This window comes from Bidens hawaiensis, unplaced genomic scaffold, assembly GCF_021521415.1.
Source record: "Bidens hawaiensis isolate Kalapana, Puna unplaced genomic scaffold, B.hawaiensis_p1.1 tig00053056_1, whole genome shotgun sequence".
Classification (NCBI taxonomy): domain Eukaryota; kingdom Viridiplantae; phylum Streptophyta; class Magnoliopsida; order Asterales; family Asteraceae; genus Bidens; species Bidens hawaiensis.
Window position 1 is genome coordinate 1,135 of NW_027506240.1, and position 25,488 is coordinate 26,622.

General features: G+C 34.6%; 3 protein-coding genes across 3 annotated transcripts; 2 read left to right on the forward strand and 1 right to left on the reverse strand.

Moving 5' to 3' along the window:
- Positions 1-4,811: 4,811 nt before the first annotated feature.
- LOC143617204 (uncharacterized) lies at positions 4,812-6,282 on the reverse strand (the record flags this gene model as incomplete). The annotated part of the gene is made up of 5 exons (XM_077089835.1): positions 4,812-4,938; positions 5,083-5,150; positions 5,229-5,323; positions 5,484-5,745; positions 5,917-6,282. Coding segments are annotated over 5 exons (918 nt in total), but the record flags the coding sequence as incomplete, so codon positions are not given.
- Positions 6,283-17,146: 10,864 nt separating this feature from the next.
- LOC143617203 (phosphatidylinositol/phosphatidylcholine transfer protein SFH8-like) lies at positions 17,147-21,149 on the forward strand. Its single transcript, XM_077089834.1, has 13 exons — positions 17,147-17,212; positions 17,932-18,362; positions 18,433-18,699; positions 19,174-19,251; positions 19,321-19,422; positions 19,528-19,577; positions 19,689-19,788; positions 19,872-19,970; positions 20,055-20,165; positions 20,244-20,385; positions 20,479-20,879; positions 20,958-21,032; positions 21,114-21,149. The coding sequence occupies exons 1-13, from the start codon at positions 17,179-17,181 to the stop codon at positions 21,132-21,134; spliced, it is 1,911 nt and encodes a 636-aa protein (XP_076945949.1). The 5' UTR covers positions 17,147-17,178; the 3' UTR covers positions 21,135-21,149.
- A 1,471-nt stretch (positions 21,150-22,620) lies between these two features.
- LOC143617198 (small ribosomal subunit protein eS25-like) lies at positions 22,621-25,083 on the forward strand. The gene is made up of 3 exons (XM_077089829.1): positions 22,621-22,756; positions 22,844-22,978; positions 24,838-25,083. The coding sequence occupies exons 1-3, from the start codon at positions 22,679-22,681 to the stop codon at positions 24,949-24,951; spliced, it is 327 nt and encodes a 108-aa protein (XP_076945944.1). The 5' UTR covers positions 22,621-22,678; the 3' UTR covers positions 24,952-25,083.
- The last annotated feature ends 405 nt before the right edge of the window (positions 25,084-25,488 follow it).

A 25,488-nucleotide genomic window follows, 5' to 3' on the forward strand; every position in this document is an offset into this window, starting at 1 on the left:
TTCAGTTTAAAATAAGTAAAAGTTTTGGTTATCTAAAACAACGCCTTACCTAATATTCTTAAGAGCTAAGAAAATTTATGTATCGTTGATTATTGATTGTTGATTGACGATTGCGTGTTAATTGAATAAAAGATTTTAGAAAGTAACTGTAAATTACATGTACAATATATGAATATAGAATATTGTATGTACCATAAAAATAAAAAACAGTCCACTTACGTATTTAGTGTGTTGCATAACATGGTCGAATTGGTGTAAATTTAGCTTCATGTAGGTTCCGTTTCGTTTTGTTTTGTTGGTGGTTCTCCTCCGGGTTGTGGAGGAGGCCTGTTCGGTGTTCTTGGTGTTGGTTTATAAAAGTATAAAGTTTGGGAATAAAAAAACAAAAATCAAAAAAGTGTGTTGCATAGGATCTTTGTTTCAGTATATAAAAACCTACACCAAGGTTAAAACAAATCAGTGTTTCAAGATATAATGTTCCTATAAAATGTTATAAAAAATTATTGTTTTTAAAAGAATACGTAAAGGCTTATTTGCGTTACACAAGTTCAGCAGCTACCTGAGATAGATTATTATTAGTTTTGGTTCAAACATACAACAATACGAGCTATGCTCGGATCGAGTCAGCTAACGACTAAGAAATTTGGCTTTTTTATGGTATGTTTTTAATCTAAGTGTTGAAATGCAACATGTATCTAACATTTTATACCCGAATAGATTGGAGTTTAATTGTTTTTCTTGGTTTTGTGTTCATATATGTATTTGGGCCGGCCATTGGAGAATTCATGAGCTTGATGATGGGCAACAAGGGTTGCTTTTGATGTTGGGCTGCTGCTTGCTGATTTGGTTCACGAGTTATCCGGTCTTAGAGGTGCACAGATCGGGTTTTTCAAATACCCGGGTTCGGGTATTGAACCGAGTTCGGGTATGACCGGGTATTGAAAAATCAGGTATTGGTAATACCCGGGTCGGGTTCGGGTTCAGGTATTGTCTCTAAAACCATACCCTATGCATCGTGTTCGGGTCGGGTATAGAACCGGGTATTCTAAAACCGGGTATTTGAATACCCTATTTCCGGGTATCGAGAAACCCTATTTTTGGGTTTTTTTTGGGTTTTTTCCGGGTATAGATTGGATTTTTTTAAGGGGTTACAATTTTTAGGGGTATTTCCGGGTATTTTTCAGGTATTTTTCGGGTATAGATCGGGTTTTTGAAAAACCCGGTTCGGATATTGGAAAAACCCAATTCCGGGTATGGAACCGGTTCCAGGTTTCGGGTATTACCGGGTATAAATCGGGCCCGGTTTCGGGTACGGGTTTTGGTACTGAAATGCATACCCAATTCGTACCCTACGGGTAGGGTCGGGTATGAGTTCGGGTATTAAAAACCCAGGTATAACAAAAACCGGTTCCGGGTATTTTTTTCGGGTACGATTCCTGGTTCGGGTTTTTTGTGCACCTCTATCCGGTCTTATTGTATAAAATTATTGTATAAACTCAAGAGAGTTATGCTCATGGGTTCAATAGAGATGCAAATCTGCAATAATTATCTCTAAACTTACCTCTCATGTCGTCTTAGTCTAGTCTTCATTTTTTTTTCATAATTAGAGCATTCATAGTCTGTCCATCAAATTTAGTGAGTAAAGTATTTATAATATAGAGAGTGGAATATAGAGAGTGGTTTAGAGTGTTGTGAGTAGAAAATAGAGAAAATGCAATGATTTTTCTGTATATTTGAAAAGTTTAAAGTAGCACCATATTAATTTTTCAATATATGATGAAAGTGGTTATGAGTGAATGAAAGAGAAAATGTAATAATAAATTTATAAAAAAGATATTATTTAATTGAGAATTAGTGACAAAATGTATTTTGTTTTAGTGTAATTTGGATTTGGAGATAGGAGAAGGGATGGGAATGCTCACACTGTATTTTTGAGTTTTTTATTTAAAGGTTTGGAAAAGAAAAGATTAGAAAGTTTTTCTTTTTTCATTCTTGAGTTTTTATTTTAAAAGAAAAGAAAGAGAATAGAAAGAAAAGTGGGGTCTTTTTTCCTTCAAAAGTTTCCTGCCAAATATGACCGGATTATGAAGGAAAGTTTATAGCCTATTATAATATTACTAATTTACCCTATTTTAATTCTCTTTTTCATTTGGCTATAAGGACATAATTGTAAATTTATAATTTTTTTTCCTTATCTTTTCCTTCCGATCTAACTAAAGAATGTAATTAACACATTCTTTTCTTTTCTTTTATTTTAACTCGAGAATGCCATTTAAGTATATAATTTCTTTTCCTTTTTTCCCCTGTCCAATATTATCATTTCTTTTCCTTGTATTTTAAACCCGAGAATACAGTATTAGGGTTTCATCTTGTTGATGGTTTCCGTCTAATTTTTTTGTCTGTTGTGTTATGGGAGGTACGTATTTTATTTGTTTGTTTGTCAGATCGTTGCGTTAATGATCTGGAATTAGTTGTTCATCCATTCAAGATTTGTATTTCTTCGTTCGTGTATTGTTCTTGAAGAAAATGGTTATGGTTTTGAGATTAATAATATTAGATTCTATGTTCATGACACCGAGTCCAGAATATTAAGCCAGCACTGATAGCAGTTATAGAAGTATCATGCAACATAGCATCAATTTTTAACTGTTAATGGTCATTTTGGTTTGCGTCAAGACAAGTTATCACATAACTAGGCATCAAATACAAGCACTTGTCGGAGGACTAGAATGTTCGATAGCCAGATAAATACATACCAAAAGTTCATATTTCTCTCTAAACGATATGTTCTCTTGTGTTTTTTTATATGTTTTTTTTTTCAACCTAAAAAAAAGCAATAAATTTTTTGTAACTTTGTTTGACGGGCAAATGATCTATAGAAACACGGTTTTATCTGTTGGACTTAATATTGTTACTTTCTTAATAGATCATTGCTATAAAATTGAATTACAAATCTAGAAAAGTAGAAAGTGTAAACTGAGACTAGTGAATCGTTCACGTAAAACAAGTTAGATTTTACAACCTAATGCGCATCAACAAAGACTAACCATATAACCCAAGTATAATAGCCACCAACAGATTTTGCCTTGCTGATTTTGCCCCAAGGCAACGCGTGGGCGCAAATACCTAGTTTATATAATAACAAGTTTTACCAAACGCGTTGCGTCGACCGGGTCAGATCTGCTTATAAACAACAGTGTTGCAGCAGTGCACGAATGTGGGTTCAGTTGTTAGTTGTTACCATAACTAAACCTAAAAAATAAGTTCGCCAAATTGACATATAAAAAAGATTAACATATAAAAAGATATTTAAAAGTATGACATTTATTCTATCAGTAAAACTTGAGCGTTGGTAAAACCCTGGCGGGTCACAACCGAGCGTTACTACGCCACACCGACGCAAATTCGATCAGTATCGATTGTGTTCGTTATGATATAAACAACGTTGGTAAAACCCAAGCGTTAAAACATGAAAAATAAATATGTCAAATTAACATATAAAAAAACGAGCATGTAAACAAATAAATATCTAAAACGACGTTTATTCTGTTAGTAAAACCCGGTTGTTGGAATAACCCGAACAGTGTCGGTCCCGGACATTGTCTCGAGCGGGTCAACGCGAATTTGGTTGGTTTTGGTTACGTTCGTTACGATACCGAAAGTAAAAAAAAAAATCAAAATACTGTATGACACGTCATAAGCTAGTGTCGCCATGTGGATCAATGACGTTTGTTACGGTTCTGGGGAAAAAAACAAAGGTTGGTAAAACCTAGATTAAAAACAAAAACTAAAAAATTGATTGATGTGCCATAATTTGGTGCCGCCAAGTGCATCAATTACGGTTTTGCGACACCAAGCTTTTAAATTATTCTATATAATAGTTAGGGCTGCAGATGAACCAAATGAACATGAACAAGGTCGTGTTCATGTTCATTTGTTAAGGAAATAATGTGTTCATGAACGTTTCACGAACACTTACTGAACGAGATTCTATTTTCATGTACATTCATTAAGGAAATGAATGTGTCCACGAACGGTTCAAGAACACAAATAAAATTGGCAGAGCCTAGAGATTGAGACCAATGTATTCATCAATGTGAATAATGAAAACCTGTAAATGAATCGAACGAATACGAGCGAGAGTTTTGGGGCAGATTGAGTGTGTACCTAGCAACCCATGCGCAAAGATCGGTTTTCCGACGACCTGGAGTGTTTGGCGGCGAATTGAGGTAGTTTCCGGCAAAACACTTATACTACTTTGGGTTCCTGTTACGATCATTTTAGCCACATCAGACAGCAGAGATGGATTTATAGTTGTTCTTAACAGTGGTAAAATCTAGAACATGATGGTGATGACTGTTACTTGAGAGAGATGATGCTGATGATATTTGGGAAGAGAGAGAGTTTTATTTGTTTTTAAACATTTATATTTCCTTTATATTCTAATTATCATATATATATATATAACTATAAAACTACCCTCATTCTTTATGTACATGACAAAATTTAATGAGAAAAATTAACAGAGTTAGTGTCAAAGGATTACCATTGAAAATGACAAAATTTATGTACATAACTTGATATGAATTTGAAACATAAAGTTTGTTTTTTGTCATTTAGTTTTGCTAAAGGATTACCATTGAAAAACGTGCAAACATAAAAAACTAGTTTTGCTATTTTGTCAAACAAATATTTCTAAACTTGCACCAAAATTGCACTTAACCTTGAAAATTTGGAAACCCAAACACACATACGCTTACCCCTAAAATTCATTCCTTAAGAGATACATGATTAACTAAATAATCAGCAAGTCAAGGATGCATCGTCACACGTTCAAGAATAATTTTAAGACATCTATTATATTTGAATGGTTGTTCTAATGGTACTAGGTGGCCTGCATCTTTTATCACCTCCAATGATGCCTTGTCACCCAATTGCCTGTAGTAAAACATAATAACGATATCAGACTACTTATATGTTCATAACTTTATAACAATTATACACTAAAAATTATATTAGTTGGCATGTGTAACTCATTAACATAATCTATTGTTCTTTCCTGCAACGAGGGACTTGACTTACGTTTTCATGGTCATAGCAAGGTCGAGATCGAAGATCTTGTCATCATAACCCCACACCATATGTATATCCTAATAAAAATAATGTAATTTTATAAACATTGTGTTTACTAGTAATTTTAGAAGTTTAAAATAATTAATTTCAACTACCTGCGAGAAGTTAGAATATACGGTTGTATCTTTGTCAGGAACGACCAGATCCTCTAATAGTTCATTTCTCTCCTTTCTGTTACAAAACATAGTTTACAAATGACATAAAACATGCCATCATTACAATTTTATTTTTATATTTTTTTCATAAAATGACTTCGATATTAAAATGCATCTAATAAATTCATCATAATTTATATCCATTTTACTCTTATATGTACAGTATTTTTATTATTCATATAAAATATTTTACCTCGAGAAGATCTCGATAAATGAAATCAGGAAACCATGGGGCCTTATGAAATCCAATGGAAAACATCGTCTTCAGCCCTTCTATTGTTTTGGGTATCAAAAGGTCTGACCTCGTTAAACCTGGTTGCTTATACGAGTCAAGGGTAATAGATTCGGTCATCTCTATGACGGTTCCCAACACCACCATAGACTTGACCAACCCGGGGTACAACCTGGCCATCTTAAACCCAACCATCCCTCCATAACTTAAACCCACCAATGTCACCTGTAGAATAATAAAAACCATGCAATATTAATGAGGATTAAAAGTTGTGATAAATAATAGAAAGCATAATCAAATGCAATTTCTTAATCATGGTAACAAACTAACAATATAATTAATACCGAAACTCTAATAATGTATTCTTTAATCTTTAATATTACCTTTTTCATGCACTTTTAGTTTCTCCAACCCCTTAGCCACAAACTCGGCCTGAAAATTAGCCGACCGCTCTTTTCTATCGGTGATTGATCCACCAAAGAACAAGAAGTCAGGCACGTAGACCGAGTATTCACGGGTCAAGGCAAAAACTTGTAGAAACCATGTGAAAATACCATCCATAGCGAATGAGTGGAGGAGTAATACTGCGGGTTTGGTGGGTGGAACATAGACGATATTGTGGTCATCTTTGGTGACGGTTTGTTTTGGAACCCAAATCTTCATCAAGGTTCCGGGCTCTATTTCTATGGTTTGTGGGGTTAATCCGGCTAGCCTCACCAGTCCATGAAGCAGATGTGTTAGCACCACAATTGCATATCCATTTAATTATTTTGAATACTTAATAACCAAATGTTGTCACCATATATACACAAACACGCGTATATATAATGTGTATGGAACTATGGATGCATAATAAAGTGTGTGTTAAACAGAATCACAGCTTAATTCACATGTATGTATCTTCAAATTAAAACTTGACAGAACTGCAGATTATGTCCTTTATGTTTGAGGTGAATTCCACATTATGTCCTTTAAGTTTGATAAGTGTGGTGGCTGTCCCTCAACTTCAAAAACCATTGCGGTTTATGTCCTTTAGGTGACGGACGTTAACTTAAGCCGTTAAATCTAAAACACATGCCATTCACATGAGGGTAAGATCGTATTTTTAGCCCCTGAATTTCAATATATTATTATAAATCCCTATTATTATAAATCCCTATTTCATTCACGTCCTTTCATATTTCTCCTAACTAGGGTTCAATGGTGTTTCTTCATCTGAAAGGCATGGCTCAAATCAACATTCGTGATGTACTCGATCAAGACGAAGTGAATGAAATATATGGTAAGCCAACAACTTCTTTTATTATTGAAGAATTTATGATTTCATAACTTGTTTTATGTTTAATTGAACTATATATCGAATACAGGAGGTAATGTTCATCTTTTTTCCATACACTTGCATCATGGGGGTTATTTTACTCGATCGTTGGGGCGAAGATACGTTGATGGTAAAGAATCGTTCATTGATTTGCTAGACATTCAAAGGTTCTCGGTGCATGATCTAGAGCGTGTGATGGTAAAGCTAGGGTATGTTGATAGTCAGGGTATTTACTACCACTTTCTAATACCCGGAGATGATTTAGATTTTGGTCTTAGAGCTTTACGTAATGATTCAGAATTTTTACCTTAAATGCCGGTACCAAACCAAATATTTCAGAACGGTATTTTTGGTACCGGTACGGTACCGAGCTCATCCCTAATTCTTAGGACCCGGGAACCAACCATATTGTGAATAACCGGGTCAGGTCTTGCGGTTATCGCGGGCCTCACTTGATTTATGCTTACCCCTATCCAAGACCTCCTCCTCTCAAACCGGGTGTTAATTTTATTTCCCTATTTAAAAGAAATTTTCTTGCTCTAATAATTGTTTAGGTAAGTAATGATGTATTGCTAAACAATATGTATTGAAAATATTTATTATTATGCATTTCAATTTATGTGTTGGATGGTCACAGGTAGGGCCGTTTCTGATGTGTTGCTCAATATATGTGTGAACAATTGAATTCCAAGCTACTAGATGGAAGAGATAAGCCAATCATCACAGCATTAGAGTTTATTAGGGAGTATTTGATGAGAAGAATAGTCAATGTTTTAAAGGTAATAGATAGATCCGATGGTCTACTGACACCCTATGCCACAAAAGTATTAGAAACAATAAAGAAAGAAGCTGCTAAATATTCTGTGATCTGGAATGGAGGGGAACATTTTCAGGTGAGTGGCCCATTTGGTGATCAGCGTGTAGTAGATTTAAGTCAAAGGTTGTGTGCATGCAAGAGATGGGAGATAATAGGTATACCTTGCAGGCATGCGGTGGCTGCAATGTGGAATATGCAGGCTAATGGAAAACAATGTATGATCCCTGAAAAATTGGTAAACCCTATTTATATGCTGGAGACTTGGAAAAAAGTTTATAGCTTCAAAGTATTTCCAATCAATGGTTGGTCTATGTGGCCAAGGTCTCAAGTTCCTACCATTCTTGTCCCACCAAATCATCACAAACCAATTGGAAGACCAAAGAAAGTGAGAAAGAAATCAATACTTGAACTGACATCACAAAAGGTAATAAGTTATCAAAAAAGAATACAACCATGACTTGTAGCAAATGTAAGCAAAAAGGCCATAACATCAGGAGTTGCACAAGCCAACAAAGTTAGTGTTTTGGATCAGCGGCGGGTAGTCTTTTGGATCACAACCTTTTATTTTGAGAAAAATATATAGTATTTTGGTAGTATGTTTTGGATTAATGGCTTGTATTTTGGATTAATGGTTTGTATTTTGGATAACGTTTGGTATTATGAAAGTATCCTTTTAATATATTTGGGTTTTAATGTGTGTAATGTCTACTTTGTTAAATATTAATTGGGTTAAAAAGACGATCTTACCCTCATGTGAGTGGCAAGTGTTTTAGAGTTAACAGCTTTAAGTTAACGGCCGTCACCTAAAGGACATAAACCGCAACGGTTTTTAAAGTTGAGGGACAGCCACTGCACTTATTAAACTTAAAGGACATGATGTGGAATTCACCTCAAACATAAAGGACATAATCTGCAGTTCTGTCTTAAAACTTTATCAGAGGGGAAGGGGCAATGGGTTCCAAGGCACAAGGCAAACCCACACTATCTATGTGGGTACCGGGTAGATTGCCAAATTGCAATTCATGGCAAATCTTTGCCATGAAGAATATATGACAATTGGAAAAAATAAATGAGTAATTAATTATTATTATAAAAAACAAGAACACAAAAAGTTCTAGGGTACTTGTGGGTAGGTGTCGCCGGTAAATTTGTGGTTTGTGGGTACATGAGGGTAAAAATGATATGGCAGTATGAGATTGACCGGGTGTATGGGTAATATCCATAAGTACCCCTTCTCCTTTTAGAGAAATGAGAGTGGTAAAAATGCATTGATTATTTAACTTAAATTATATGACGCATTAATTATTTAGTATAAATTAAATGATGCATTAATTATTTAATATATTAACTAAAAGATGAATTAATAATTTAATATACGAAATAAATGATGCAATATTTATATAAAATATCAGCAAAATGATGCATTAACTATTCAATATATACAATATACGATGCATTAATAAATCAGCTATAATGATTCATTATTAGTTTACAAAACATAAAATAAGTGATGCGTTAATTACATGGGAAAATCTGATAAAATAGTAATCAACTTTCAAAATTGTTTCAATTAATTAGGTCATTACTGCATATTTTCTTCAAATTAGGTTACTAAATCTTCAAATCAACCCTCTTCGATAAAATGGTGAGGGTAGGGGACAATGGGATTGTTACTTCATGCCATCTTATCTAACTTTAACCTTAAAACCATCACACCAAATGTAATGTGAGCGTCAAATAAAAATTTGCCCCAAAGGCTGGCCATAAGGTGTGGCGAGGTGGTCGATAGCCACAGGTCCGACATACTACTAGGCCTGAATTTTTTTTAATTATATGTACTTTTATTAAAACAATATGTATATTTGGTGTTTAAACTCAATTACATAACTATTAGCTTGGTCTAGGGACAAATGGGTATTACTTATAACAAAAAGGTTATGAGTTCTAGTCTTATTTGAGTCACATTTAGTCATATTTTTATACAAAAGTTTTTTACACAACCTAAATTATAACCAAGTAAGCTCATATCAAAATTAAATTGTTTAAACCCAATAAAATACTCCTTTTACTTAAGATCCAACAAAATTTTCGCCTTCGGCCCAAATTTATTTTTGCTTGCTCGAAGTTGGCCCTGATTTGCCCCATTGGGCGCTAACCAGATAACGGTGTTAATAGAGAGATGTGGTGCAACTCGTTTCTTTTCTTTTTTTTTTTTGAACGACTAGTTTGGATCACTCACGGACCACTGAAGTATCATTGTGCCACCAGTGGTACCACACGATCATATCCACCACCAAGCCACCAATTCAGGAGGAAACTCAATATTTGAGAAAAAGCCCCTCTTGTGAGATTCATACCCAGGACCTTATGGTCAATAAGTCTTAACCCACCACCAAGATACCATTGGACTAGAAATCCTTTTGGTGGCAATAAAATCTAACTAATATATTAAAGCAATACAATTTTGTCCACATGTCGTTCACTTCGGTTGTCCACATAGGCTTCCATGTCATCAACATTCCATAAATCTAATTTCCACATATTTACAATAAAATTTTAGTCAATGATATTGACTTCTATATTTTTGTAATTTATTAATGTAATTATGATATTAATTATTCTAATTATTGTTAGAATTAAAAAACTTATTAAATTTACTAGGTTTTTACAAAGTATGTTCTTCAACTGTTAATTATAAATTTTATATTTAAACGAATTATTTCAGTAAAGTTTTTTATCGTTTAATTTAAAACATATTACAATGGAGGTTCAAAGCTTTACAATGTTGGATGAATTGATGTTCTCAAAACATCTCCATCCACAGTTAAGGTTAGAGTTTTGAGAGTATGAACCGTCAATGATAACAAACACTCCAAACGAGGACTTGTTGATGGAGATGGTCCTCATTGATCAATCTGTAAGTTTTTTATTGTGTTATATTTTTCTTTCTCTATACTACTCTTTTCATAAGTTATCTACACATGTTTATTATTATTATTATTATTATTATTATTATTATTATTATTATTATTATTATTATTTCATGACCGGAGAATCGAATGCAAGCTACGGTTTTTAAACCCGACATTTTTTGTTTCAAAAGGTTTTTGAACGAAAACTCTACACGGGTGAAAATATAAATTTAAACCTGGTATGCATTAGTAAGCTTAGCTTTCAAATAATATTACAAAATCTGTTACTAATGTGCTTTTTTATTTTTTTTCAGGTATAATGGTTCATTTATGTTATATTATTCCTTGTTTACTGAATTATTTATTTATAAAGTATTTCCTTTTTATGTTATAGTCATAGTTTAACATCTTTAGTAATATCTGTTGGTAAAAAATTTATGTCAAATATTTGTGTTGATTGAATATATTTTTTATATTTTATATTGTTTCTTGATATGTATTCCATCCGTGTGTAACACGGGTTATTATCCTAGTAAACATTAAGTAATAATCGGGGTGTGTGTTAGTCAAAACACATTTACTACACAAGTTTGACGAGTTAGTTAGTTAGTTAGTTAATGTCTTATTCTATACATGATAGTGATGAAATTTTAACTAACCAAATCATAACATATAGTATAAAGATAAATTTACGTTTTAAAAAGGGTAGATTAGGATTAGGAGCCGTTACAAAAAAGTGGCAATAAAATAAACTAGATTATTGATATCATTAATTGGTAGAGGGTGATATAAAAGAATAAAAGAATGATATTTAAGTTTTTTTTAAGTGTTCTATAAAAGCTATTAAAAAAATCATTTCGAGTTCCTTAACTTTTCAACTTTTTTAAGATGTTCTGATGTTAAAATCCTTCCACTAAAATTTTACCTAAGTAGCCTATACTCGAAAGTAATAGTATCCTAGCTAGTTATTAATTATTTGTTAATTTTTTTTTGTTTAATTTATACTAGAAAGTAATAGTAATCATCAAGAAAAAAATCATTTTACCCTCCCCCCCACCCCATCGATCGAGCCACCAATTGCTTGATTTGTAATTTGGAGAGCTCTCATTGATTTAGCCTGATTTTGACACAGATAACTCTTAAACGAGTCATAACACCTCAAAAATCTAACACCCCCCCCCCCCCCCCTCTCTCTCCTAAAAAACCCTTAACACAAGAATCATGACTAAGGGACTGCATGACAAGTATTGAACCATTAAGTGTTGAACAAGTAAGATGTCTGAATGATTAAGAGACTTTGAGTAAGTAAGTGTCGAACTAGTAAGTGTCGGTTGGTTAAACCTCTATATGACTGTGTAGAATGATTATTCTACCCCTCTGAACTATTTCGTGTTGAATGAAATGTATCTGTTTGTCGGAGCTAGAGGTGGGCAAATAAACCGGTTAACCGAACTGACTCAAAAATTAAACCGAAACCGAACCAGTTTGAAATCGATTATGTAGAAACCGGTTTGGAACCGACTGAAACCATAGGATCGAAATCGGTTTGTATTTTCTCCACCAAAACCGGTTAACCGAACCAAAATCGGCTAAAACCTGGGAAAAAATCGGTCAAAACCCGAGCTGAAACCGATCGTAACATGGTAAGAAACCGGTTCCAACCCGAACCGAAATCGGTAATTAACCAATTTTGACTTTTGTTGACCAAACCGAACCGGTTTCAACCCAAACAGGTTTTGAGTTTTAAACCGGTTTGTGCATCTCTATTCGGAGCTCTTAATAACTGTACTAAATGATCAAACTTTCATTATAACCAACCAAATCCAAGTTATACAAAAACAAAACAAAAACAAACTTATAACCAACCAAACCAATACAACCCATAAGCCTAGCCACCCAGGCACCTATAACTTCTAGGGCAAGCTCAATCCACGCAAATACAACTAGGACTAAACATCTCATCCTAACAAAATCTAAAACATATCCAAATATCAAAACAAAAACTAAGGAATGCTAATGATAAAGATTTATGACTACTCAAGTGAGCTACCTTCAACCCATACTTGACTCGAATATGCATACAAAACTCTTAGAGTGAACTGAGTTGCAAGCTAGTTTTTATCGATACCTTACAAAAAAATTGGTCTAAGGCAACTTTTATTTCACAAAAAAAAATCTGCATTAGGTGAAGTCACATTAGGGCTAATGCAACCTTTTTATTAGATAACGTAACTGTTTCTTTCAAATGCAATTGCATTTGAAAGAAATTGCATTTGAAAGAAGTTTGCTTGGGTCAATTTTTTTTAGTGAATGCAATTTGGTAAATCCGAACGTTGAAAGAAGTTTCTTTCAAATGCAGTTTTTAACCTGGCGCGTTACGCCGGACATGTTGGTAAATCCGAACGTTGGTAAGACACAAGCATTACCGGTCCTAAGTGTTGAGGCGGTAAGTTGACGTGAATTCGGCCAGTTTATGTTACATGTGTTATTGTACGGAAACTAAAACAACAAAAAGTTATAAAAATTGAGATGGAACATTGGGATAGCGTTGGTCGGTGAAACTTGAGCGTTGGTAAAACCCGAGCGTTGTTGGTCCCCGGCGGTGAGTCTATGCAAATTTGGTTGGGTTTTTCACGTTCGTTATAAAACCAGACTAAAAAAAAGAATTGTCATTCGGTCAGTTTCGTTACGGTACTATAACTAAAACAAAATGCGGTAGTCTACGCAAATTATGTCAGTTTTTATCACATCCGTTACGGTATATTGGTATTGGAACTAAACTGATAAAAAACAAACATAACAAAGATAATTAGAAATATAATTATCAAAGTTTAAAACAAAAAACAAACCAAAAAAAAAAAAAACTTGCTTCAATGAAATCTTACCAAGTGGACCAATCACAGTCCAGCGTCGCCAAACTTCTCTTTTATATATATTAAAATAGTAGCAATTTACAAGCTTACACGGCAGTGACGACACAAGTTGGTTGGAAAACTCTACATTTGTTCTTTACAAAAGTTTAATATGGGCCTAAAAAATTAATAGCCCAGTAACTGGTTAGTGAAAAGTCACATGGGCTAAAAAGAAGAACCGTTCTCTCCCTTTTTTTTACCCACAGGCCACAGGATTCGGTTTTTTTTTTCTTTTAAGGTTTTAAAATTGGTTAAAAGTCATAAGATGTTTTGTTTGGTTTATTATGCTTATGTAGCTAGAAACTTTAGAACCTACATTCAAATCACGAAAACTAATTGCACATTTTTAAAGTATTTAACTCATGTAATGATGCTTTAGATTGGTTGAATATGAGTCGTTACAGTGCATTAATTTCACACTAACCAGGGAATCAAAACTGAATCATTGATGTCAAGAATATGAGTCGTTATCCTCATCTCTTTAATGACGATAATGAAAGTCGATTTCTCATTAAGAGAAATTTTCCATAAAAGCATCCACTGTGGATGCTTTCCAAAAGATATTCGATTTACTCCTATCCAATCTTTGTTCTTCTCACACAATAAATGGCTTCAAAATTCAAAAATACCTCTCCTCTTCTTCACAAAGGGCGTTATATGTGGACAAACGCCTCTCCTTTGCATATCAAATGTATCTCCAATCTCTCTCCTTCAAATCCTACACTGATATTTTAAAGTCGCGTTGCAACTTCTATATAGCTGTAGGCTTGATGTACTTCAATAGATAGAGGAATAAGAAACAAAAGGGGAAGAAAAACATAACATAAAGTTATTTTTTAGAACAAGAAAACAATATTTTATTTTTGTATTGACTATTTTCTTTAAATAAGAACAAAAGGAGCGTTGATATAGAAATTATTTAAACATTTTATACTAGACCCAATTACAAATTTTGTCCTTTAAAAAAAGCCAAATTACGGTTCGTGTCCTTTCCTTGCAGGCGGTGTCCTTTAAACTTTTTTTTTCTACACGTTATGTCCTTTACGCTAACTGGGTTAGAAAAATTCAGTTAAATGCCCTCACGTGAGACGCATGTGAGGGCATTTTTGTCTTTTTGTCTACCAGCAACTTCTTCTTCTTCTTCTTCTACTTTTTCTTCTTCTTGCAGACCACCATCACCATCACCATTCTTGCAGACCTCAAACACCATCACCACCGCCACCACAGGTCTGCCACCAACCACCGCTCCATCTCCGACGCCGACTCCCATCTCCGACGTCGACTCCCCTCGTTCTGACGCCCAGAAACCCAGAAACCCACAAATCCCCTCTCACAAATCAAATCAATAAAATCAATATTCTAATATATTGAAGCATCACACCACACCCAGATCGTGTTCATCTTCTTCATTTCAATTCATTCCATCCTCAACTGCATCTCCATCTTCCGTCTTCTTCTGCTTCTGCTGTTAATTTAAAATTAAAATAACAATAACTAAAAATATGGAATTGAAAAACATTGTTTCAATGGTTGCTCGTAGAGGCCGTCAGTTGCAGCGTTACAATCACGGCTAACGTCAAGTCGTTGGGTCAGTCCACACCACTCCTCAATCCATCATTTTGTCTTTTGTTATTCGTTTCTGGTTTCCCCCAAATTCGGATTCATACCTTCATTCATTCCTGCCCTAATTAACAAATTAGGTGAAATTGAAGGCTGTTAATGAACCTTTACATGTTAAAAATATGAAGAATCAAGCATCAATCATCTGAAGTTAGAAGACGCATTAGAGGTTCTTGTCATCACTGCTCAAAGGAAAGGCAAAGGAATGCTGTTCCCCAAGGGAGGCTGGGAATCCGATGAGTCGATCGTTGAAGCCGCTCAGAGGGAGTCGATAGAGGAAGCTGGAGTCTTCGGAACAGTTGAGGTTAATCAACTTACAGTTGAGGTTAGGCAGTGGTGGTGTTGGTGTAGTGAGAGGGAGGGAGAGAGTAGAGAGAGAGAAAGAAGACGGGAAGAGAGAGAGAGAGTATATATTTAATATCTATTATTTATTTTTGTTATAATATATTAATTTATTTTTTAATTATAAATAACTATCAGTAGACGAAAAGACAAAAATGCCCATCACATGTCTGGCACATGTCATACTTAACTGAGTTTTTCTAACCCAGTTAGCGTAAAGGACATAACGTGTAGAAAAAAAAAGTTTAAAGGACACCGCCTGCAAGGAAACTTAGAAAAGGACACGAACCGGTTTTTGGCTTTTTTTAAAGGACAAAATTTGTAATTCTGTCTTTATACTAAAAAATAATTTACATGTCGTAGTTGTACATTAAACACTTAATTAACACCATTATTCTGGAAAAGCCACAAAATTCAAACGTCTATATAAAAGCATCACAATTGAATGTTTTCCAAAACACATCATACAAACTCTCATTCAGGTTTTGCTACTCTTTATAAAGGGTGTTTATGGGGTCGAACGTCTCTTCCTTCCCTCTCCTTCACATCAAACACATATCAAACCTCTCTCTCCTTCAAATCCTCCACAAATGATTCTACACCTTCGCATTGCAAATGATATATAAGAAGTCGTAGGCTAGATGTAACTCAAAAGAGCAATGTTTTAAAAACCGGTTTTTTACTCGTATCGGATTGGGCTAAAAAGTGGTACAACCGGTTGAACCGTGTTATGCCGGGAGGTTCAACCGGTTGAATAGTTTACCTTATAATTTCTTATAAATACAACTTTAACTTCAAAAATAACCTAAAAGTAAATGATTTCATAACAAAAAAAATCTAAAAGTTAATCCATATTAAAAAAAATAACACAAAAGCACTCAATTTTAAAAAAAGATTCCTAAAGTTTGTACGTTTGAATGTTAATTGTTAGGTTAAAAGTAATTTTAATAAAATATGGGCCGCAAATATCAAAAATTTCTTGGACATAAAACCGGTTTGCCGGTAAAAACTGGTATTTAAAAAAAAAAAAACAGCCGGTATGATGTTCTAGCAAACCGGTCAAAAATACTGGACTCAAAATACCGGCCTGCTTTGTGAAATCCGGTTTAACCGGTTCAACCGGCCGGTTTGAACAGGTTTTTTAAACACTGCAAAAGAGAGAGAAAAACGAAACAAAAGGAGAACAAAAACATAAAATAAAGTTATTTTTAGAACAAGAAAATAACATTTTTGTATTGACAGTTTTCTTTAAATAGAAAACAAAAAGAGCGTTGATGTAGAAATTATTTAAAACATTTCCTAATTAAAAAACCGAGTAACATGCCTTAGTTGTACATTATTTATTTATTATTTATAACTTTATAAGTAACACCATTATAAAGTCAAAAACTCAACATTTGACTTGTGTATTATGTCACCGTCCGACCAAATCATTACTCAATCATGCCACTCTTGCATATATACACCAAACAAACACTAGAATGTATACACATATACATATATAACCCGTTGACTCCAATCATACATTTCATCCAAAACCAAAACACTCGTTTGTTTCTCCTTTTAGATCTTAACCAACCGATTCTGTATGCCGTTCGATTCCAAATTAATCAAAGGTATATATGTTTTCTTTTCTTGAGATTAAACTGATTCACTACTACTGATTTTACATTAATTCACCTTATTTTTTCAATGGTAATACAGTTTTTTGTGATTTGATTTCGCAACTGCGAGTCGATGTCTGGACCACTTGATCGATTTGCAAGGCCTTGTAAGTGTTTATGATTATTATTTAATATGTTGTTTAGATAATTAGATGCAAGTTTATATTTTGATACTAAGGAGTAAATAAGAGTTTTACAATAAATAGGTTATCATTTTTGTTGTTAGTGCTACAAACTGAATTAGTGTGTAGCTATGGTTAGACTAAGGCTTCCAATTTTTTTGGAGATGCTGTTTTTTGCGTTGTATTATCTTGTTGAATTTTGATCTAAAAAATGTAATATTATATGTTGAAAGTAGTGAACATATAGGGTTTTTTGTGTCTGGTTTTTATAAATGTTTTTCTGAACAAGATGGCATTGACCTTGGGGTGTAAACTAGCCAAGCTGCTTGTGAGCTACTCAAGATTGGCTCGCTAGCATCTCGAATTGAGCTTAAACAAGTTTGAAGTGTGTTTGAGACTAAAACTAAACTTGCATAATAATAAATAAGTAGAATCTTGAGCTTCATCACTTATCGAACTCGAGCTTGTTCGTGAGCCTAAACAAGCCTATTGTAAAATACATATAAAAATAATTAATAAATAATAAACAAGCCGAGCTCAAGCTCACACCTATCTATATCGATCCAATAGGTTGTGGAGTCAAGTTTATATTTCAACAAACACTAATCTTGCTGATTCCATGAGGGAAGTTTGCTGCACTTGATATTTTAGATGTTTCGTGATTTTAGTGGATAATAAACGAAAATGTATATGATGTTTCATAGGCTTTGAAGGGTCGTCATGCAACGATGAGAGGCTGGTGAGACGAGCAAGATCAGAGCGAAGAGACCGAAAGTCTGATTTTGAAAACTCAGAGGATGAAAGGAGGACAAGAATCGGTTCACTTAAAAAGAAAGCGTTAAACGCATCAAGCCGGTTCAAACATTCTCTCAAGAAAAAAAGCAGTAGAAGAAAAGGTGACGGGCGGGTCAGCTCAGTCTCCATTGAGGATATTAGAGATGCAGAGGAGCTTCGTACGGTTGATGCGTTCAGACAAGCACTCGTGTTGGAAGAACTGCTGCCAGAAAAACTCGATGATTATCATATGATGTTACGGTTTCTGAAAGCAAGGAAATTTGATATTGAAAAGGCGAAACAAATGTGGGCTGATATGGTTCACTGGAGAAAGGATTTTGGTGCTGATACAATAATTGAGGTTATTAAACATTTAAAGTTTTAAACATATTCATTGTTGTAGCATTAAAACTGATATTTATTTGCTTCAGGATTTTGACTTTCATGAGTTGAATGAAGTTTTGAAGTATTATCCTCATGGTAATCATGGAGTGGATAAAGAGGGAAGACCGGTTTACATTGAAAGATTAGGGAAAGTTGACCCTTGCAAACTTATGCAAGCGACAACCATGGACCGTTACGTAAAATATCATGTTCGAGAGTTTGAAAAAAGCTTTGCTTTTAAGTTTCCCACGTGTTCGATTGCTGCAAAAAGACACATAGACTGTAGCACAACCATTTTGGATGTTCAGGGTGTGGTATGTCCCGGTCCCGGCCCGCCTTAGTGATGTATATTATAAAATAAGTTAATTACACGGATGGTCTCTGTGGTTTCCATCTTGCATGTTTAGTGTCCGCATTTCTAATGTTACACGATAGTTCTGTTAACTCAAGTGTAACAAACATAGTCCGTGGAGTGGATGGAGTAACTTTTTGTTCGTTTTTTTTCTTCAGAAATGACCAAAATACCCTTTTATTGAAAACAAAAGGTTAACCGTCATAAAGGGTATTTTGGTCATTTTTTTAAAAAGTTAAAAGAAAAGTTAACCTCCATCCACTCCAAAGACCATTTGTGTTACGGTTGAGTGAACAGTAGAGACTACCAATGTAATTTTAGATGGATGGGGACTCAACATGCATTATGGGCAAACCACACAGACCATCCGTGTAATTACCGCTATAAAAATGCATGTATAACTCTCGGTATATGATATCCCTCTTGAATGATTCAGGGACTAAAGAACTTCAGTAAGAGTGCTCGTGAACTCGTTATGCGGCTACAGAAGATTGATGGTGACAATTATCCTGAAGTAAGAACCAGTTACTTTACAAATGAAGCCTGTTATTATTGCAATTTGTAACTAACTTTATTTGTTCAGACACTTCATCAAATGTATATAATCAATGCGGGGACTGGTTTTAGGCTGCTTTGGAATACTGTAAAGTCATTTCTTGATCCCAAAACGGCTGCAAAGATTTATGTACGGTTGTATATTTTCATGCTGTCTTCTTAAGAATAAAAAATTTTACTGTACAAGCTTGTTGTGTGATATATATCATTTTGTTTTCTGTCGGTTTTTCCTCAGGTTCTGAGTAACAAGAGTAAATTGCTTGAGATAATTGATGCAGGTAATTCGTCTTTATTTAATGCCGTGTATGTATGTATGTATGTATGTTTGTTTGTGCTTTCTTCTTATTTATATGTAAAATGTCGTCTAATTATGAAATAAAATGGCAAATTTTGCAGTGAATTACCGGAATTCTTAGGTGGCACATGTACCTGTGCAGATAAAGGAGGTTGTCTTCTATCTGATAAAGGCCCATGGAACAATCCTGAAATCTTGCAGGTTATGGTTATAAAATCACCTTATTACTAGTTATCTCTGTTTTTCGTTTGACTGAGTAAACCGCTGTGGGCCTGGTATTGCAGTTGGCTCTTAATAGTGAAGCAAGGCGAGCCCGACAGGTGGTTAAAGTGTTAAACAGCGAGGGAGAGATCGTTGCATATGTTAAGCCTCAGCTTCCTATGGTAGGAATGCATAACTTATATAATTTACTTTTATCGTTGTGATAAATTAACTGCTAGAAAGTTTAATATAATTGTTTTGAGCAGCTAAGAAGCAGTGATACATCGGCTGAGTCGGGTTCAGAAGCTGATGACATGGCGTCCCCTAAAGCAATGCGGAGTTATTCACATCTTAAGTTGACTCCTGTTCGTGAAGAAGTGAGTATGATTTTTCAGTTTGTTCGTATTATTTTTTTTATATAAAGTGTTTTTAAGTTATTCGTTTGTTGTATATAGGCGAAGACGATTGGAGCTATAAGTTATCCTGGTCAATCTTCTGGAAACGATGAATATGTTCCGATGGTTGATAAAGCTGTTGATTCCGGATGGAACAATCAAACTTCAACTCAAACGGGCCAAACGGCTCACGATCCCATAGGTCAGATATATGTGTATTTGCTCAAAATAATAATAATACTATAATAGTATAAAACAGTGTTGTATACTTATATTTCAGATGTTTGTGTTATAGGGACACTTGTTGCTCATCAAATGGGACCAGAAAAGCTTTATTCTCGGATATGGTTAATGTTTTTGGCCATGTTCATGACCATTTTCACCGTGTTTAGTTCAGCCATGAGGCGTGTGACTAAAAGGGTTGCTGACTCACCATCCGAGGTTGTTGAAAGCACTGAGGATTTTTGTTTTGATGCATCAACAACTAAGGAGGAATGCCGACCTCCGTCACCAACTCGTTTGTTTAAAGAAACAGAAATTATGAATTCAGTTTTGAAAAGATTAGGTGAGCTTGAAGAGAAGGTTGATACACTCAAAGCAAAGCCATCTGAAATGCCTTATGAGAAAGAGGAGTTGTTAAACGCTGCTGTTTGTCGTGTTGATGGTTTAGAAGCAGAACTTATTGCTACCAAAAAAGTAAATTTTTAATAATTTATATATTTTATTTCACTCTTTTGAATTGATAAATGATAAACACTGTTACATCTTTTGCAGGCCTTGCATGAAGCTTTGATGAGGCAAGAGGAATTGCTAGCTTATATCGACAGTCAAGAGGAGAAAAAGTTCAGGGTGAGTTGAAACTCAGGTTAATAAGATACATCGTTTTAAATAATCTTTACTGATGCGGTTTGTTGCTACATGTGTTTGCAGAAGAAGAAATTTTGTCGGTGAAGAGTGATGAATGTAAGGATGTGTATAAAGTTTATGCAACTGTTTCCTTTCTTGTGTTTGTTTTGAGAATAATGTGCACAAACGTGTCAACATTAAACTCGTGTTTTAAGTTCTAACTGTGCCTACTTATGAGGAAGATGCTATTTGTTAATAAAATTTGTGGTGGGTTTGAGCTCGACTGCGACTTCTCTATGGTTGTGTGAAAAGTTGTATTATACAGTCAAGAGAGACCATGTATGTCATACATTTAAGATAACTTTTTAAACGTCGCTTTACAACCACAATATGACTATCGGTTTGAGGATGGTATGTAGTTGACGTTGCCAAAGTCGCACCTTGTATTCTCTTGAAACACCATATCTCTATCGAATCGTTGTTGCCCACCCATGCGACCTATAAACGTTGGCAACAGAAACTTGGGCTACTAGTATAGCCGTGTTGGGTTGTGTCAAGGCCATGAAATGACAATACTTGGTCAATATGTCTACCACTACAAATATAACAAAGTTACCATTAGATTTAGGTAAGTGACCAATAAAATCCATGGGAATGTCTAAAAAGACACATTTAGGGATTGGTAAGGGATTCAATGACCTAGGTAAGGCTACTATTTTGGTCTTAACGCGTTCGCATGCATAACATTATAACATATGCATCACCGAGAATCCAAAATGTCCTTGATGAGTCTTGAAATATGTTTTATGGACATCCGTATCATGCATATTGATTTTATAACTAACCTCTTATCAATGAATTTATGATGAGTCCATCAAGATGTGTTTAACTGCCTTAAGACCCTATAACCTACACACTTGAATAAGGTATTCCACTTGGAAAGCCTCATCATTCTTTCTGATGTCTCTTATACATCACATTCTATTACAAATAACATTTGTGTCTTGGAATGATCATTATTGGAAAAGTTCATAAATTTATCTATTGCTGTAAGCTAACTTAGAATGATATTGCTTATTATACTTATACTTAGCAAGTTTAGCATTATAGATTTTTGTTTATTATAGTTTAATCTATCTATCTATAGGATATAAATGTCTACCAAAAAATCTTTTGTGTCACTCTCCGGTTGCTCCCCACAATTTCTCAAGCCACTAGATTGCTTGATTTGTGATTTATGGTTTCTCATGCGTTTGAACTAAATTCGCAGGTATGAGTCTCACCAAACCCTAATAGTCCTTAAATGGGTCAGAACATTTCATTTATTTGTTGAAATTTATCATAATCAAACAATAATTTTCACGGGTCATGGGTCTCACCAAACCCGGATAGCCCATAAACGAGCTATAATAATTTACTTTTATAATTAAGTACCACCTATAAACAACCTTCGGTAAAGTAGAAAAACTAAATTAATTTTAACTTCTATTTGTGTTTAACAAGTGGGCCAAATAAAGCCCATGACCTTAATGGGCTTCCATGAAGACTATACAATTACAAAAGGCTCCAAATCCTTCTAGGGTTTACCACTGAGCTTTCGCCTCTAATTATCCGCCGGACTCCGCCGCCGCTCACCGTTTTCCAATCCAATGGCACCGAAGAAGGAGAAGGCTCCACCACCGTCCTCCAAGCCTGCCAAATCCGGCGGCGGAAAGCAGAAGAAGAAGGTAATAATAATCATATAAGTTAATAATGTTTATGATTTTGTGTATGTATTGAATAAAATGTGTTTGATGCTCATGAATGCTGTGTAGAAATGGAGCAAGGGAAAGCAAAAGGAGAAGGTGAATAATATGGTGTTGTTTGATAAGGCTACTTATGACAAGCTGCTAGCTGAAGCTCCTAAGTTTAAGCTTATTACTCCTTCGATTCTGTCCGATCGTCTTAGGGTAAGCTTCTCTTGCACTGACTGATATTTCATAACTTGCTTTTAGTTGTCTATTAATGATATGATATCATTAATTGCATGGTTCATTGTAACTTTTTATTCTAAAATATTTTAGAACTTAAGATTATTAGCAAGCTAAGCAGTTAATGCGGAAAAATATCGGATATCGGTCGAGGACCTATATAGTGGTGAGATATTAGTAATTTTAGTATCATGCGGAATTTATATATATATATATATATATAACACTAACAATTGTAGCAAGTAGAAACCGATTAAGACTCGAAACACCAACATTAAACACTAAAAGCTGAAAATTAAGACTTAGGGGTTGTTTGGGATTGCTTCTTTTCACCAACTTATAACTTATTAACTTTTTGAAAAGTAATAAGGTGTTTGGGATCATAGTTACCTAATTCGCGGCTCGTTCCGGTACGGGTACGTGGTTCGGGTACGCAATTCGCTAAAGGTAACGTATTTGGTACAGAGGGGGTAGGTTCATTTCGGTACGAACCGGTATGGTGTACCATGTAGTTCGGTTCGATATACCCAAATCAAAAAATAACTATTTATAGTTTATATATACACATATATATATATAATGTTAATTTATATTTTTTTATGTATAAACTTATAATGTTTTTTTTTTATGTATAAACTTACATTTTTAATAGATTTTATGTAAAAACTTACAAACTTTAGGGACTAAATGTAAAGAGTTAAAGAGTGAGGGTTTGATTTTCTAAATACCTAACCTTATTAACCCTAACACACTAATAAAAAAAACACGCCGCTCTCTTGTCCTCTTCATCTTCTTCCTCTTTCCGGCCTGTTCTTCCTCTTTCCGGCTTGGTCTCTTCTTTCCGACAGAAATTGAACCTCTAGTATACTTTCAAGAACACTGTTTACTCCGTCTAACCCTGAAAATGAGACGATTTTCAATTGATTGAAGTGAGCGAATTGGAACACCGAATTCGTTCTTTTGGCACGGCGTACCGGAGTGATTTGGATCGGAGTGAATTCCGATTGGGTACATCGCGATCCAATTCGAGATTTGCGGGTCCCTGAGCGAATTTGGTAACTATGTTTGGGATTGCTTATAATGCGAGAGGAAAAGTTTCTTAAGTTACAATGTTGTAACTTATTAACTTAATGAAAAGTTACAAGGAGTTAAAATAAGGAATCCCAAACACCCCCTTAAAACATCGATATCTGGAATATCAGTGATATATTTATTGAAATATCGGTCAATATCAGTTAAATATTGTTCAATATCGCCGGTATTATCGGTGCTGATATTCTGACTGATATTTCACATGCGGACCGATAACCTAGATACCACCGAGATTGACTGCATAGTTAGCAAGTTGCATAAGAATATATGTGTGTACCTAACAACATGTTGGATTCTAGATGAAGTTAAGTGCTATATTATGCTTCAGTGGTCAAGTATTAAGTATTAGTTACGACTTATGAGTATGGTTAATGTTGTAAATTTAAATGAGCTTGAAATAATTGATAAACCAGTTGATTTTATATAAATCATTTTTAATGGTTTTCAAGAAACTATACGAAGTTTACACCTTTAAACATATTCATAACTCATTGAGGTTTCTATGCCTTAACGTTTGCTATAACTTTTTTCATATTTTTCAATGCTTATTTTTTGTATGTTAAAATGAGCGTAAATGTTTCAATGAGTTGAGGGCGCGTATGGGTTACTTGTTTTGTTCTCTTTGGGCGCAACGATCAGCTAGCTAGCTAACTGAACAAGCACTTTGAACAATAAATGCATTGAGATGGATAAACTTTTTGGTTTTTGGTAATTAACTGAAGTTCTGTTTTTTATGGTGATGGCAGATCAATGGATCACTAGCAAGGAAGGCAATCAGGGAACTGATGGCCAGAGGTGCAATCAGGATGGTTTCGGCACATGCAAGCCAGCAGATTTATACCAGGGCTACCAATACTTGAACAATCCATTTTTGTTTTCCTATTTCAGTCTCTATGCGTCTTGGTCGATTTTCTTTGTTTTGATGAGGATATGCTAATGACTTGGGTGTTTGGTATAATTATTTTGTTATTGTTGAAATTAGTAGAACTTGATTGCTTTGGTTTCTAATTTAACTATTTCATGTCGTTCAAACCAGGTAGTCGATGGCGTATATTTTGTTTGTCAACTCGTTGCAACTCACAAGGCACAAAAAATTTAGAATCACCTGAGTACACGATGATTTGTTGTGTATTACAAGTTTAAGTCGGTTTTCTCACTAGAACGCATTGTTGTCAATGTGTTCGAGTGGGCCTTGTCTCATAGGGCTCTCATTTTTACCCGAAACCCGACCCGAAAAAACCTGTACCCGAACCCGAACTAATCCGACCCGAAGAACCTGAACCCGAGAAAAGACGAACCCGAACCCGAACCGAAGTAATTTGGGTTGGTTCTCGGGTTTGATTTATTTTCGGGTCAACCCGAAAAACCTGAATGAATTTCTAGTTTTAAAATTAAAT

Excerpts from the sequence above, each read along its gene's own strand:
- LOC143617203 (XM_077089834.1), top strand. The coding sequence starts at position 17,179 with ATGTCTGGACCACTTGATCGATTTGCAAGGCCTT. Across the intron at positions 19,578-19,688 it reads ATAATTGATGCAGGTAATTC|TGAATTACCGGAATTCTTAG; the intron begins GTCTTTATTTAA and ends CAAATTTTGCAG. Across the intron at positions 20,880-20,957 it reads AACTTATTGCTACCAAAAAA|GCCTTGCATGAAGCTTTGAT; the intron begins GTAAATTTTTAA and ends CATCTTTTGCAG.
- LOC143617198 (XM_077089829.1), top strand. The coding sequence starts at position 22,679 with ATGGCACCGAAGAAGGAGAAGGCTCCACCACCGTCCTCCAAGCCTGCC. Across the intron at positions 22,757-22,843 it reads GCGGAAAGCAGAAGAAGAAG|AAATGGAGCAAGGGAAAGCA; the intron begins GTAATAATAATC and ends AATGCTGTGTAG. Across the intron at positions 22,979-24,837 it reads TTCTGTCCGATCGTCTTAGG|ATCAATGGATCACTAGCAAG; the intron begins GTAAGCTTCTCT and ends TGGTGATGGCAG.